The sequence below is a fragment of the Populus alba genome, chromosome 1 (genome assembly GCF_005239225.2).
Source record: "Populus alba chromosome 1, ASM523922v2, whole genome shotgun sequence".
Lineage (NCBI taxonomy): Eukaryota > Viridiplantae > Streptophyta > Magnoliopsida > Malpighiales > Salicaceae > Populus > Populus alba.
The window spans coordinates 26,200,093-26,217,617 of NC_133284.1; the positions used below are offsets into that span (position 1 = coordinate 26,200,093).

General features: G+C 30.1%; 1 protein-coding gene across 2 annotated transcripts; it reads right to left on the reverse strand.

Moving 5' to 3' along the window:
• Positions 1-7,394: 7,394 nt before the first annotated feature.
• LOC118046993 (COP9 signalosome complex subunit 2-like) lies at positions 7,395-11,034 on the reverse strand. 2 transcript variants are annotated; one of them, XM_073408405.1, is made up of 9 exons: positions 10,777-11,034; positions 10,628-10,702; positions 10,409-10,543; positions 9,324-9,511; positions 8,649-8,717; positions 8,455-8,545; positions 8,218-8,352; positions 7,914-8,026; positions 7,395-7,776 (listed from the first exon to the last, which is right to left on the reverse strand). In XM_073408405.1, the coding sequence occupies exons 1-9, from the start codon at positions 10,954-10,956 to the stop codon at positions 7,686-7,688; spliced, it is 1,077 nt and encodes a 358-aa protein (XP_073264506.1). In that variant the 5' UTR covers positions 10,957-11,034; the 3' UTR covers positions 7,395-7,685. The 2 variants fall into 2 exon arrangements, with proteins under 2 accessions (XP_073264506.1, XP_073264507.1); XM_073408406.1 differs by lacking the exon at positions 8,218-8,352.
• Positions 11,035-17,525: the final 6,491 nt, after the last annotated feature.

Genomic DNA, 17,525 nt, shown 5'->3' on the forward strand with positions numbered 1-17,525 from the left:
ACAGAATCGATTCTGCTGGAATGAGAAACATAACATTGTTGTGAGGAGGGTGTGGGAAAATCACGCGGCAACTAGGTAACATCGAAAACAAAACAACTTTTTTTTTACAAAAAACATTATGTTTCGACATGTAATTTTTGCTTGCGTGAAGTAGGTTGGGTGATTTTTGGTACGAAGCCCAAAAAAAGGCAAAAAAAACTGCGAGGGATAGGGGGTTCTAAGGCTGGAACGATGTTGCAGTTTGGAGGGATTTCAAACCGATATACATCCCGGAGGATATATGGTCGCACTATCTTCAGCACGTGACATCTGAGCGGTTCACATGACGCTCACAGTCCAGTGTTGGCAACCGGAATCGGTCAATTCATGGCTAGGTCACAACGCACACCGGCGGCTCCGTTCTATTTGTTGCACATGTGAAACGGATGGTAAGATTAATTTAAATAAAATATATCGTTCAATTAATTTGTTGTTAATAAATTTTTTTCATTATATGCTACATCTCTTGGACATGAGCCGAGCCCTATGGAGCTGTTTGTGGAGACGCACGTGCAGAGTTAAGACCACCAAAAAGGGGTGCAATAGTTTGTTGACAGGCGTGCTCAACATTTTGTGGTATGTTTGTTCAACCATTTTATTTTGTAAGTTATTATTATGTTTATTAATTGAATATGATGATTACTTTTTTTATTTTCAAGATACCTATAATAATCGGTTGAGGGAGAGATACGGGGACGATCCTTTGACCCATTTGGAATTCGATCCGGATTTATGGATGGAGGCTGGATCGTCAGGTGGACCCGATAAAAATCAGGTTTACGGGCTCTCCAACACTACGTCCGACAACTTGCGGTCGACCCGTAGTGCTTCAACCGTCGGGAGCTTCCAATCAGTATCGAGCTCCCAATCTAAGGAGTTCGTGGCCTTGCAACAACACACGGCTCTGCTCACCGAAAAGTATGACCACCTATCAGAGGCGTACACACAACTCGTAGAACAACAAAGAGTGGTGTCCGAACGACAAAGAGCGGAGTCTGAACAACACAGAGCGGAGTCTGAACGACAAAGAGCGGCCTATGAAGAGCTTCTTCAAATGGTCATGAACATGGCACAAGGTGGAACATGTGCACCAAATCCTTTTTGGCCACATAACAGCCAGTCTCCTCCTCCTCCTCCTCCTTTATATTAATTTTTAATAAACATTATTTACATTTAAAATTTCATTTTATGTTTTTTTGACACACATTCATTTTGTAATGAATATTATTTATCTTTCATTTTTGTTTTTGATGCTTATTATAAATTTTATTTGCATAATTGGTTTTTATTACCATTAATTTATACCATTTTTATATTATGTATTCAAAATAATTAAAAAAATAATTAAAAAAAATTACAGAGGGATTTACCGACGGAATTAATCCATCGGCATTAGACAGTAGCCGAGACCATCACCAACAAATTTACAGACGGATAAATTCGGTCGGTATTTTTATGACTCACTAACAGATATACCGACGGACTTATTCCGTCGGTGTTTTAACTTACCGACGAATTGACAGACGGATATATTTGGTCGGTATTTCAACAATTCACCAACCAAGTTACCAACGGAAAGTAACCGTCGGTGACTTGTGATACCACCGACGGATTAAAATCCGTCAGTATTTTTCAAGCATGAAACTTTTTTTTTTTTTTTGCGCGCAAATTCCATTTGTAAAACCGTTGGTAAATATTTTTTTTGTTTTTCTGACCGATATAACGACGGAATGTGGAATCACCGACGAAAGGTAAGCTGACAGACGTATTTCGTCGGGTAATGTAGTCGGTAAATAATTTACCGACGAACTCCTAATCACACACCAACGGAATATTGTCGTTGGTAAAAACTGTGAATTCTTGTGGTGAAAGATGAAACTACCATGATACCAAATGTTTTCTATATATATATATATATATATATATATATATATATATATATATATATATATATATATATCAGGGCCAACCTTTGTTTTGGCATAAAAAATATTTTTTAAAAAATAAATATCAAAAATAAAAAATATAATATTCAAGTAATTAGCTCGAGTGAGTTTAATAAACTCTGTTAATTTAATAATATCATTAGAAAAATAAGATATTAACAACAAACAAAGAAAAAAAAACAATAATTCAATGCAAAAGATGAACGCTTGTCAATGCTATGAAAATATATCTGCACAATATTCCAAAAACATCTCAATAATCTTATTTGTTAACAAATTAAGAAATAAATGAGAATAGGATAATTTCATAGAAAGAAAAATAAAAAAAAATAATATAGAAAATTCAATTAATGTTAACTTTTTAAACCATGACCCGATTATAAAACCAAGAACATTGTGTTTGAAAAAATTGTGAGGGTTTAAATCACTAAAAAAACAAAAAAAAATTCAAAAAAAAAAAGAAAATAGAATAAAAATATTGAATGTTAAAATTGAAATAAAAAATAAATCAAAAGACAACAATAAGTTTTAAATTTGAGAGTTAAATTGAAAAGAATAAAAGCATTACAAAAATGATAAAAATCAAAAGAACAAAGATTGAAAAAAAAACATAGATTGAAAGGTAAAACTAAAAACAATGAAACTTTCATAAAAGATTCAAAGAAAAAAAACTAAAATATCATAAGAATAGGCATCAAATCCTAAACATTAAAACATAATAAAAAATGAATATATATAACTCTCCAACATGTTTTTTTACACTAAAAAAATACTCTTAGATGTAAATTAAAAGACATATACACGCATCTAATTAAACAACCCAATATCTATTGTGTAAAGTAACGAAAAAAAATTCATCAACAATAAACAAAAATGAAATTGAGAAAACTAAGCTAAAAATGAAAATCAAGATATCTAACATCGTAATATGGGTAATTTACCTGATTATATTTAATGAATTTCTCTATCAGAATAAATTTATAATAGAAAAACACATAAAATTTATAATATAAACTGACACACACATAAAATTTATTAAACAATAATTAAAAAAAATGCAAGGTTGCACATATGAAAAATCTTATAAAAAAATCAATATTTTTTTAAATTTAATTTATATAAAATTAAGGAAAAAAATAAAAGATAAATCATACTTACCTCTCTAAAAATTAAACAAACCCAATATCATTTAAAAATAATCACAATCTAATTAAAATATAAACCCAAAATTTATTTGAAAAAATATACACAAATAATGAATTATTTTTTTAAAAACTAAAAATAATAATAAAAAAAAATAAAAAAGAACTAGGCTAGACGCTGATAGGCTTGGTAAGCCAAGGCCATCATCGCTTGCCCAATAAAGCAACGTTCCGTATGCAAGTCTTTATTTAAAAAGAAAGGATTTGTTGTTTGTGTCAATAAACAATACATCGCATGAGAAATCCATAATTTGACACTTATGGTGGTTGGGAAAGCGACATTCTTTGTTTTTTTCATCCAAAGTCTCATTTTCAACCCATTTTGACCCAAAACACTTAGAAAACACTCTAAAGATCTCGTTAAACTAATCCATGGCCACCAAAAAGATGATAGACAACCCTAAAACTTGAAATCCACTCGAAACAAAAATTATTTCCAAGCTCATATATGTTGTTTTAGGTGTTTTAAAAGTAATTTGACGACTCCCTTTCTCTCCTTCCAACAGAAAAGGACTAAAAAAAAATAAAATGAAGTTAGGTACCAAAATATATTGTCTTTAAATTCAAGGGACTGGTTACCTAATATCTAAAAAATATAGGGATTTAAAATAAATGTTTTAACGAAACTTTCAACCACCATTATATTACTTGAGATTTTAACTTCAGTCCCTACTTTCAATTCAACCCTCCCTCCTAAAACAATATGCAATTGAGGGCTAATTTGTGATTCAAAAGGTCAAATCAAGCAAAATAAAATTTTGAGGATCAAAGTGAAAATTACCATAAACAATACACTGCTCCAATCCTGTATTGTAAGAGAATGAACAATAATTCAATCATAGTAAAAAGCTTATGCCTTTTAGTTATATATATATATATATATATATATATATATATATATATATATTGTAACAATAAAAAAAGATGGTTCTTTCAGTTTAACATAAAAAAGAAGAAACCAAAACCAAAAAATTAATCTCTTTTCACCGTCATAGACATACTTTCGACCATAGTTTTAAAACTCGGCTCGGCCTGGTGGGTCAACCTAGGACCTAGCAAACCAGGGGTTGGAATTGGGTTGAGTTTATCAAAAAATAAGGGAAGTTAAAAACCCAGTTGACCAGATAAGATCTAGTTAAAAACTCGGTTGTAACTCATTGACTATTTATTTTTTTAATCAAAATGATATCATTTTGATTTATAAAAAAAATCAAGGTTGACCCGGTCAAAACTCATGACTCGGACCTTGAGCCGGATCAATCATCGGAGCAGGTGTAAAAACACTACTTTCAACAAGTGAATTTTAGGGATCTTATAAAATTAAAACCTCTGGCGCAAGCTTTTTATTTTTTTTTTATATAAAAATTCAAATTAAAAAATCATTACTGTGACTTGATTACTTTACATTTTCAAGAAAAATTTACTTAATTCTCATCTGAGGCATGAGCTGGATAGTAGACCGCATGGATTTAATAACTTTCTCTATTAAATTTTAAGAAGGTTGGTGTAGATGGTAAGAAAGAGATGATTTCATTAAGTCTCTACCTTGTAAAATTACCTTATGCTTTGGCTTTAACACCGAAAGAAAAAGAACATCGCCTTCTTTTCTCTATTTCTATTGAAGTTGATTAAGAATACTGTAAATGAAGAAAAAATGGTTTTGATAAAATTTAAAATTTTTTATTTTTTTTATTTTAAATTATTTTGCTTCATTGATATCAAAAATAATTTAAAAAAATAAAAAAAATATTATTTTAATATATTTTTAAATTAAAATTATTTTAAAAAATAACTGAATTGCTTCTCTTTTATATACGCTATAAAAAAAATTGTTAAAGGAGAAAAAATGGGTTTCAGTTTTCAACCTAGCCAGGTCATTGCCTGGCTACGGCTAAGTAGTAATTCATGTGGCTATGAGACATGGTGGCCCCACAGCCCTCAAAGGGCACATGCCTAACCTTTCAACTAACGCCAGCTAATGCCACGTCCAAGCATTTTAGCCATTTTTGTACTACGGCCAAGTCTACCCACACATTTCCTAGCTCTACCGAATACCCTCACCCCCCCCCCCCCCTCTAATTTCTTGTTCCAAAAAGGATGGAATGTTGTTACCACAAGGGACCCCAAGCTTTCACAAGAAGTTGTTAACAATAAATAAATAAAAAAACTCAAAAAATAAATATTAATCAAGATATTTGATCTCGTAAAACAATAAATTTACCCATTTGTGTTTACTAAATTTATTTATTAAAATTAATAAAAGATAATAAAAATAGAAACACATACAAAAATGATTGAATAAAATAAAATAAAAATAGTATGTAAGGCCAAACATATTAGAAATATTATTCTAAAATAAATATTTTTTTATAAAAAAATCTCATTAGTATAAAATAAAAAAAAATCTTCAAAAATTAAATACAAACAAAATATTAAAAAAAAAAACCTCTATTAAAAAAAAAGCTTGTAAAACTCATGGTCTAAGCCATGAGATCATGATAAATCAATAGAGAAGAAATTGAAAATAACCACAAATTATTATTTTTTAAATAATATAGAATGATAAAATTATAAAAAAAAGTGAGAAAAAAAATCTCAAACTGCATGAACTTTTCAAACTTGTTACGTATGTCATTAGATCAAAACCACGACAAATAAAAAAAATTACAAAGCTAATTCTCTAACAAATCAAACGTAGAAAGATAAAGCTTGAAAAAAAAAAATCAATCACACAACAAATTATGATTAAAATATTCAGAATGAAAATCAAAATAAGAAATAAATTAGAGGGCATAAAAAAATTTGAATTGAAAAAAAAAAAACTTTAACAAAAGAAAAGGAAATAAAAAAAAAATAAGGATTAAATTGAAAACAATAAAACATAAGCTTTGATTGTAGGATAAAATTGAAAACCAACAAAAATTTAACAAAAGAGCCAAGGAAAAAAAATTAAAAATCAAAAGAGTAAGGACCGAATTGAAAATATATATATGAAAAATTATAATTTAAAGAATAAATTGAAAACATAATTTTTTTATAAAAGGAAAAAGGAAAAAAATAATTAATAAAAAATATAGGGACTGAAATTGAAAACTGTAAAAAAAAAGAATAAACATTCATTTTTTTTTTGAAAGAGAAAGAAAAGATAGAAGGAAAAAAACAATCATAGATGATAAATTGCCTATCATTTACCACTAGGAGCATGTCTTGATTTTTTTTTTTAAGGATAAAACCATATTTTTATTGTACTCTAATAAATGAGAAACCAAAAAAAGCTATTGTTCAACTATTTAATTTTTGTTACATGAGAGGTAATTAAGTATTTTGATTTTTTAAAAAGTTTTTAAAAGGAGTAAATAACCCTCAATCAACAGCTCAAGATTTTGTTGACTTCAAAAGATGAAAAATAAAATAAAAAAACCTCATAGATCTCCTAACAATCTTCTAATACCCAATGTACCTCTAGAAAATACTAAACTACCCTCGAAACAAAACCTCTTAATTTTTCCATTTTTCCACTCAATAACACAATAATAATATAATAAACTATATCCAGCTGTACTAAAACTCCTCTCTCATGATTCCCAAGAAATAAACAGGCCACCTGGACTCGTCTGGACATCTGGCCGCATCATCAAACCATCTTGGCAGCAAGGTGAGTCGACCATTATAATTGCTGCATGCACTGGGCAGGGTACCGTCAAACTTTCCGCATCTCATCAACCACATATACAGACTATGTCCCCATCCATATCGACTCATCGGAAGGATACCGTGAAAAAGTATATTTCGATGCAGTTCTATAGGCTCCAGGAGAGGCCGTGCCTCTGCTGGAGATCGCCATTCCACAGTAATCAAGCGTGTGTTTAGTGCTGGTTGAAATTTTTACTTATTTTTTTATATATATTCTTGGATTGTTTTGATATGTGACTATTAAAAATAGATTGTAAAAAATAAATATACTTAAAAATACAGACACCACAAATTATACATCATCTTGCTTGTTAACTGCTTTATCACTTAATATTCATGCCCAAAATGGAAAACAGTACCCAGTTCATCCAAATCTTGAGCACAGGCCGCCTGAGCCTCACAATCCGGCAAATCCATTATAGGTTATGAGATTCTTAAGATCCTCTACTTGGTCCCCAACACCACTGATATACAAATCAAGGCCAGCAGCAGCAATGTGATATTACGAAAGGAGTAAACCAATAAACCACCAAATAAATAATAATTAAAAGCTCTACAACTGCCTTATAGCCTGATATGGTGTAAATCTTGAATTTTCCCAGTTTCAAAATTATCAGTAAGCTATAGGTTTATACACTCTCCACTCACATTTTTCTTCAAAATGTATCGTCATTAAAAATAGAACTCATTCGGGGACAAACTGAGGGAAATCACAAAAGAAAAGAAAAGTTTGCTCTTGAATCCACCAAATACTGATACAACCAGAGTGCTTAACTTGAGGGAAATCACACAAACTGCTAAAATCTCAATACACCCGGTTGCTGACAGTTTGGTAAAGAGACCTAAGTTGTGTGTTCCATTTCTCAATGGCGGTATACTTTTTCATTCCCTTTGACCTGCAAGACATTTGACAGTGAGGAGGATGGCTGGCAGAAATAAAAGCCTGACATTTTGTACAGCTATAATGAAGATGCAATTACAACTGCCATGCAAACAGTAAAACAGGACAGAAAGAAAGGAGAAGAACCGTTACCTGTCACCACGCTCTAATAGCCTGTTCACTTGATCAATGTGTCCATCAATACGATTATCCAATATTAGTGAAACCAGCAATTGTTCTACATCTTTTTCTGGCACATTGAGTTCCTGCCAGTCAACCAGATTTGTAACGGGGAACATAAGTTTATAGGGAATATATAACTAAAAAATTTCAATCAAGTTAAAATTCTCAGTCAATGCTAAAAGGTCCTAAGAAATAACAACAATAAAACATAAACAACAGTATTGCAGTAATTGTGCACAATACTGCAACGATAAGAAGAAACCACTGCCTTCACCTTTGATATGAAAGGAATCCTGATTCTTGTGTAAGGTTTAATAAGCTTAAGCAGAACTTGAGTCCTCACATTCTTCAACAGATCTTCAATATAATTTCTTATAAATGGATCATCCATTATTGTCCTTCTGTTACTCTGAAGAAAGCCCAAGTAGCAGCTTCAATGCAAGCAGAGGGACAACAACAAGGTTTACAACTGCGCAAGGATAATGTTGCCATCAGAGTCCACTAACCATACCTTGAGAATTTTCTCGAACTCCAATATTTCATTTCGTTGATAGGCAGCTATGAGATTTGTCATTGCCAAAATCTCAGGGTCATTTTTATATCTGAAGAGTAATTAACATTAGAGAATGCATAGATGAGCTGGAGAAGAATAAATAAGACCGTATTTTGAAATTTTAGGGTAAAATATACGATGAATGTACTTACGGCTTTGCCTCTTGACCATCAAAAGGATTAACTTCAGATTCCATCAGCATATTAGCTAGAACCAGGTATCTGTCAACCGTGAAGCTTAGATGGTTAAATGTTTGACAAAATCCATAACAGCAGTTCTCATCCAGGAAGAGATCTCATTGATGATGGACTATTGATGCAATGTAAAGGCAAGACATATATTGTGAGAAAACCACCCAAATGATTACATGTCACATTGATGATGTATATAATCCATTTCTCAATCCACATTTTGTCACTTTATACTTGTATCCAGATGCTGCGAATTAGTTGGCAAGCCATGATAGTGCATCTTGCAAAGTTCTTTTACTCCTCTGGAATTCAGGTGAGTTTTTCTAATTTGTATCTTAAAAGCTTATTTCCAATTGACGTTATTTTTTTCTTTCTTTTTTCCAGGAGGAAGTCCTTCAAATGTCTTGATGCATTTTGTTTCACTCAATAAACCAAATTTTGTTGGTAAACATAGAGCAACAGGATGAAGAGAGCTGGTATAACTGAACCAGCTAAGCTTATAACTGAGACTTTGAGGAGTCAAGATGTAGATGATACCAAAACAAACTAATACTTTGAGGGAGGGAGGGAGTATGATGACATGACACAATAAAAGAAAAGAAAAGAAAAAAATATTAGAAGAGAAGGCAGACATACTTTAAGCATTGTATGCGTCTCTGGTTCCCTGCTTCATCATAGTTCTTAAAAGCTTCAAAAAAATCTGTTGCTGCCTCAGCCCATTGACGCTCTGCCATATGCATCTTACCTCCACATTCACGGATTATTCCCATGATCCTTGGATGTGGAATTGCTGACTTGATAGCCAGTGCCTTTTGGTATAATTGCTGGAAATGTTTCATGAACAATTACATGATAAATCAAAAGAATCTAATCCTCATGTTAAATCATCATAAAAAAGTATGTTAAGTCAACCAAACAGAAGAAATAAAGTGCATAATGAGAAAATTAGAGAAGCAATATTACCAATAATATAACTCTCAGGCAATCTCGACATCCTTTATTTTTCATTCAAAACAAGCAATATATTTACATGAGAAATCCCTAATGTAAGTTAGTATATAATCCATACAGCCAAATTGAACTATGTTAACAGAGAAACCCAGATACAAGCCATGTGTATGTTGAGTTTAGTATCAACACCATAGCTTAAGAAAACATTGTATCCTGTTCTTAAGACTTAACAGTCCTAACAATTTTGTCAATTTGGCACTGCTAAATAATAAAAAACCATAGCATTGTGTTTGAATTCCACAAATACCATGAAATCCTACTCAATCAGGTTAATATACAGGTTGAGGAGTACTTCCATTGCTGTTTTTTCCGACTTCCCTAAAAGCTAAACATGCACCTTGAGAAATATTCATTAATGAATTATGAAAGCAGGACATTAGCTCAAAAAATTACCTGTCCTCTAAGCCCAGTATAAATCAAATTTAAAATTTCATGTTATCAGCTGAAAAAAATAATGAATTTACTTGTTACATGAACATGGCAGTATATTTCACAAACTTCACAAAAGCATATGGTCAACGAAGCTGGTAGAAGGAAAAAGAAAACAACCCTCAAGGCTAGAAAATAGTTCAAACCTACATGTTCGTTTAAGTGGTATAAAAACCTCACAGAGATTAGAAAAGTGCCATGCAATTATTGCAGTATAGACTATATCATCCAGTTCTAAATACACAAGCAGAAACACAAACTAAATACTGGAAAATCCTTACCTTGAGCTTTTTGTTATTCTTGGTTTCGGTATACATTTGAATCTCAATTGCATACACTTCCAAAAGTTGGCTACCTTTCTTCTGATCATCTGTACCATCTTCTCTTTGACAAGATTTGTGGAGTTCCTTCAGAATCTGTTGTGTACAATGAATCAATTACATAACTAATACTACAGATCAATGAAAAAGGAAAGCTAGAAAATGAAAAAGACAAGGCACCTTACTCATCCGCCCATATTCACCCATATCAAACCAAATCTTGCAAAGCTTAAGATTTGTCTTGAACCAAAGTCTCTGTAGAACACAAGAACAATGTAAACAAACATCTTGACATAAAGGGCACTAAGATGATTATGATGAATTCCAACCTCATTTTTTGCCTCTTCAAGGGCCTTCAAAGTGGTCTGATAAAATTCTTGCAGGAGACTGAAGTTCTGACTAGCTGATCCAGAAACAAAGTCCATGATATTGTTTATACATTTCTCACTGTAATTTCGAGTCACTGCTGATTTGATGTATGTTAGCATCTCTCTGTATGCTTCCATCATTTCTTTATATTTCCCCAATCGATAATAAAGCTTAACTGTTTGTTTTAATGCTTTGAATCCCTGGTAACAAGATGAAGATTTTTTTTATTATCAAACATCGGCTTAAAAAAATAAATAACTCTAGGAAATTAGTGGAGCCGACAAGAAAATATAAAGCAGTCTTTGTCTCATAAGAACAAAGAAACAATTTGAATAGCAGTACATAGTGAAAGGTTAATAACTACTTTCATGACATCTCTCCAACTGAATAAAGTATTTTGAAATATCAAGAGCATTGACAAAATATTAGCAGACAAAGGAAGAGATGTGACTGTCCAGTTATCCATTCATGCCATTTCTCTTAAAAAAAAACCTTTCAACTTCCTCTGAAGTCAATTAGACCGTGGCATATTGAACTGGAATAATTTATTTATATTAAGTGAGAGAGTACATGCACGCATGACATATATGCACCTATATATCACACTCAGTTAGAAGTAAAACCCACTTGGTCTCTGGATGGAAAGGAGTGTCTCATGTTTTTCTGAATACTACTTGATACTCTCAAAGTGGTTTTCTCTAGAAAAGATAGCTTCAAACCCACAATACCTCTGTACAATTATGTATGGTGAATTAGTTTTAAACAAGTAGGTATTTAGCCAAGTCATCCACTTGTCTGCTAGCTACAGAAAGCTCATGCTACACAAAGATTCTCACTTGTAGATAAAAAGTACAAGAAACACCTTAGCTTGATAGGATTTCACTAGTGCAGTTGTAACACCATCCTAGGACAAGATCAACAAAACACAGGACTAAGCTGAATTTTCCACATCACCAAAAGCTCAATTGCAGAAAATGTTTGCCAACTTGATGTGCACATGAGATTCCTCCATCCTTCTAATGATTATTAATTTTATTACAAAATCTGAATTAAAATGCACGGGATAGAGTGAGAGGTAAAATGGAGAGCTATATGCTCAAAATAATTATAGCAGTATCAAGAACATTAAGTAATAGCATTCTGCATATAATATTGAATCTGATTTCATTCACAAGATGGTTCAAAATCATTCACCATTCTGCCTTCTCTGGTTCCATGCTAACTACCTCAGCAAAACCTGCAAGTGCTCCTTCTGGATCTGTTTCAACCAAACCTTCGCATAGAAACAAAATAAAGGAAAAGCAAAATTACAACAGGTACAAAAACCTGATGAGAACAACTAATAGTTGATTGCATGAAGACTACTATTCACAAGTTCGCAGATAAAGCTACATCGATGTTACCGAATTAAACCTACTAAAGAATATAAATATCATGCAAAAAAGTTGTTCAACCAAGAAAACAAATAATAACGAGAAGGTAAAAAAACCACTTGTTTATCTACATAGAGGCTGATGAGACTTTGTGACTATAATTACCCTTTCAGGACTGAAAAATCATTCCGAAACTTCTTTGAGACCCAATTGCTTAATTTAAACACAATAGTACCCAAAGAAACATCCTAAAGGTTATCACTTCAAAAGCACCCAAATTTCTACTAACCTTACCTAGAAAAAATAGATTTTTTGTTTTGTTTTGTTTTGTTTTGTTTAAAATCAAATTCAACCCAAATTTAAGAAAAGAAAAAACCAATAATTTGCACAGATAAACTTCAACAAGCATTATCATCCAACATCAATTTCTCGTAAAACCAACGAAACCCATTACTGATTATCAAGAAAAACACTCGATTATGCACCAAATAACAATAACAAATAATAATAAATTAAAGACCCATGCAATAGAAAATATATAAAAAAAGGAAAAGAAAGAACCTTTAGAATTGTAGTATTGATTCTCAATATCAACATCCTGTTCCTCAGGCTCTTCGTCTGAGTATTCGAACCCATAATCCTCCATATCTGCATCTGAAAATACATTTGCAACAATTAAAAATAAAAAAAGAACAGAATTTATACATGGGGCTTTGCTAATTAAGTGAGTTGGATGATATAAAATTGAAAACGCACCTGAACCCATTATTGATTGAGCAGAAAATTCCAAGTCAGTGTGGTTTTACTGGGAAGAAAGCAAGCAGTTTTGTTAGATTTTTTGAAATCCAGCATAAGGGTACGGGGCTTTTTGTACGTGTTTTACTTTAACACTGATGAGCTCTTTTAAAATATGAGGAGTTAATTATAACGTAATCCCTGTAGTTTTATAAGATTGGAAACGTAGTCCTTGTAGGGTTTCTCATCAATTCCATATTCTTTTATATTTTAATTTATTTTTTTATCTTTAAAAAAAAAAGAGAGAAGTAAATAAGATGGGGATTTTTTTAATAGGAAATAGGTAATTTTTGAAAGAAAAAAAACTATAGGTTGAGGATGCTTAATCTCACACTACATGTAATAATTAATTAATCCTAATAATAAAGGACCTGGTTATAAGTATCTAAATCTTAGGGATTGGTTTTAAAGGAATTAATTATAGTTTAGTCCCTATAGTTCACGAAAGGTAATTAATAGTCCAAGTGGTTTCATCATTTAAATATATAATTCCTATGTTCTAGATCCATTTATAATTTCTTTTCAGCCTTTTTATTTTTTTAAATAAAAAAGAAAGTAAATAATATGAAAAGATTGATGATAACTTTTTAATATAAAATGCTACTAAATTAATCATGAACATTACTAATAAATAATAAAAGGCTATTCAATTAATTTTTACTAGAATAATTATTTTTTTAATTTTTAAAAATATATAGGTATTGCTAATGTGTTTTCAAGAAGAAAAAAATTAAACTGTGTAGAAAATGATTTGATATGGCCCGATCAACTTGACAAGACTAAAAGTAATCTAAATAAGTAAAAAAAAAAAAACATAGTTTCACTAAAAATATTTTTCAAGATGACATCTTTTTTAAGACAAATATTGAAAAGACAATATATTGGATCGACCAACATCAACCTAAGTTAACATGTAAAATCCGTGATTCGGGTCATGAAATTGTGATAACTTCATAGAAAAAAACATATTGAAGTTTAATTCTTAATCAACCAAATGTTGAATGATAAAATTAAAAAAGACAAAAAAACCCGAGTCAACCCATGTTAACTTAACAAATATAAATCATGAGATCAAGATAACCTAATAGAAAAAAATTAAAATAAATTATGAAACTCAATCCTCAATCAATCCAACATTGAATGTTCAAATTAAAAAAAAATCAATTAAAAAAAAAACTCGAGCCAAACTAATTTTACCTGCCAAGTCCTTAGTTCTAGTTATGAGATTGTGATAATCTCATATAAATAAAATTGAAATAAATTATAAAACTTAATTCATAATAAATTTAAATGGTAAATAATGAAATTAAAAAAAATTATAATAAATAAAAAATTGAGTTAATTAAGTTAATTTATAAAATTTATGATTCAAGTCATGAGACTTAGAAAACCTCATAAAAAAATAAATTATAAAACTTAACTTTTAATAAATCAAATGATTAAATGCTAAATAATAAAATTAAAATAATAATAATAAAAACAAAGTGCTCTGTAGTACTATGTGATAATAGAAATACTGATTTCCCTCCTCAATTAATCTAATATAAAAGATAATAATTAAATTGTTTTAATAAACTATATGAACTAAGTTATAAAATATTAAATATATGGAGCTAATTACAACTCAATCCTTGCGGTTTAATAAAATTAATTACTTAATCTATATAGTTTTACAAACTATTTATTTAATCCTTAAATATAAATTTCATTATAACTTAGTCCTCTCTTAAAATTTTATGTTCTTATTTTGTTTTTGATGGAGTAGCCAGTTTATATTATTAATGAGAACAAACAACATCCAAAGATAGGATAGAAGAAATCCAAATAGAAGGTTCGTCATCCCAAGCCCCATCGCCATGTTTCAAAGAGCAAATGCATGAGCTGCTTGAGAGCAAATGCATGAGCTGCTCCCCCCCCCCCCCACCCCCAAAAAAAAAAAAAAAAAAAAAAATATTGAAAAACAAATCCCAAACTATATAGTACATATTTTATCATTTAAAATTATTAGAGTATGGTTGTGATTATTTTTTAAAACACTTTTCATTTAAAAATATATTAAAATAATATTTTTTTAAATTATTTTTAACATTAACATATTAAATGTTGAAAAACATTAGCCAAACTATATAGTACATGTTTGATCATTTAAAATTATTAGAGTATGGTTGTGATTATTTTTTAAAGCACTTTTCATTTAAAAATATATTAAAATAATATTTTTTAAAATTATTTTTAACATTAACATATTAAAATGATTTGAAAACACCAAAAAAATATTAATTAAAAAAAAAATAAAAATAAAAAAAAAATTAATTTTTTTTAAAAGTGATTTGAAATACAAAAACAAACAAGAATGAATTACTATGTTTAGTAACATCAGCTAAGGCCATGAGTTTAAAAATGGAGAGCAACTTTCAATAAATTATATTAAGTTTTTGTATATTGACCCCTAATTGTTTGGGATTTAAAAGTGAAGGAAATTATTTTATCTACTAATAGCAGGTAAATTGATGTATCTTGAGAATACACTTGACGACTCATGGTTAACCATGGTTCTGATAGGAGATTTCTATTTAATTTCTATTCTTTTTTGCTTACCTATTTTTCCTTATGAAAAAGAAAAGAAAAGAAAAGAAAAAGAAAGGATTAGATTGTTCCTTGATAGCCATTTTCTTGAAATATCTTCCTCTTGCCATTGTGAACGTGCAATTCAAATACAATTGCGAATCAACAAAGACCTAAAAGCACTCATGTAATATGAAGCATCGCTGCCATTTTCTTTGTAGATAAAAAATTTGTAAATATATTAGACTAGTTTGTAAATATACTTAACTTATCGTAACAAGTTTGTAGTTAAAAAATAATGAGCATGAACTGGTAGTTTATTATCATAAAAGCATGTTAAACAAAAAATATCTTAGAAAAGACTATAATTTATACATATTTAGATTTATAAACTCAAGAAAAAGAAATTTAAATTAATTATGATTAAATTAAAACAAAAAATATACTTACTTGTTGAAACATTTTAAAGTAATGAATCTTTTGTTGTTGTCAATTATGAATTATGTCCTTAAAGTTTTATTGCTTTTCACTTGTATAACTAGAATGTATGCAATATGCCTTCCAAGATTTCAACAGTACCACCTTGGTTTAGATACACTTCTAAACCAATGTTTTTAAACCAAAGAATATGAAATTAAATATAATATGAACCTAAGCTCTAGATTTGGAAAGAAAATTAAATCACAAAATGAGAATAAAACAATAAAAAATAAAGTGAGTAAGAGTGTGTAAAAATCTAAAAAAAATTCTTAGTTTAAACTCTTTCTTTACCTTTTTTTTTTATAGTAAATTTTGAAAGCTAAAATATTAAAGAATTAATTCTTACCATTATCAAGCATTGATTAGCCATCATAAATGTTGGAACTCAATTTTGACCCTTTGGTTTTTAATTAATTTAATTTTATGGGATTTAAAATGTAAAATTAAAAGATCAAAGATTTATTTCAATGAAAAGTGTGATTTGTCAGCTTGTGTGAAAACTAGGGACTATAATGTCTTTTTGTTATTTTATCTTTATTTTCAAGATAATGATAGTTATCTATTTTTGAATTTTATTCTTAATCAAATTCAAATTAAAAAAAAAAAGAATAAATTTGATTAAAACTTTATTTTCTAATGAGATTTTTGTATTATAAATACAAATCTCCATGTATGAAAAGGAAAAATACCCAGGGGAACAATCACAAGAAAACCTAGAGAGACGTTATTACTAAAAACTCTAAAAAAAAAAAAAAAAAAGAGAAGAAAACAAAGGGGGCGGGAACCCTATACTAGACACTGCCCCTTCAGCCTTTTTGGCTTTTCTTCTGTGGTCTCAGAAAAAGTCTCTCCCCCTCAGCCCTTTCCTTTTTCTTTTTTCTTCCCTGGCCTCCAGATCTTTACAGAGCAAGGAATCCTCATCTTCACCAAGGTTGTTAAAAACATTTTTTTGACCCGACACGGAACATTCAATATAAACTCGACTCGTAAACTCGAATCGTAAAATCGTAAAATTGAAAGTAAATTTTTTTAACTAAAAATCATAAAATTATAAATAAAATATTTTAACTAAAATCGTAAAATCGCAAAATAAACATCTAAACATCTTAAAATACCACATGAGGAAACACCAATCCACTCCAAGACTCTTAATCAAAGTTTATATGAGCTGGCAGCCATAGTTCTTAAACTTAAACTAATGATTTTGTTGGCTCTTGGATTGAAGAAATATACATGCACCACAAAGACCGAGCAAGATAGAATGGAGAATTTGACTAGTAAAACAGACACCTAAGTTCTTAGGAACTCGAGTGAAACAGAGAACAAGGTAAGAAATACCATAACCCTCTTTAACCTCTTTGTTTTTGCAATAAATCCAGCCTAGCAAAAGAACCTACAAGATGGAAATCCACCCGCAAATACACCCAAGAGAAACAGAAGCATAGATTATGATATGGATTTCCTTGCCAACTCAAGAATCAATGGACATATAATTT

Excerpts from the sequence above, each read along its gene's own strand:
- LOC118046993 (XM_073408405.1), bottom strand. The coding sequence starts at position 10,956 with ATGATGGAAGCATACAGAGAGATGCTAACATACATCAAATCAGCAGTG. Across the intron at positions 8,718-9,323 it reads AGACGCATACAATGCTTAAA|ATACCTGGTTCTAGCTAATA; the intron begins GTATGTCTGCCT and ends CACGGTTGACAG. Across the intron at positions 8,027-8,217 it reads GGATTCCTTTCATATCAAAG|GAACTCAATGTGCCAGAAAA; the intron begins GTGAAGGCAGTG and ends GTTGACTGGCAG.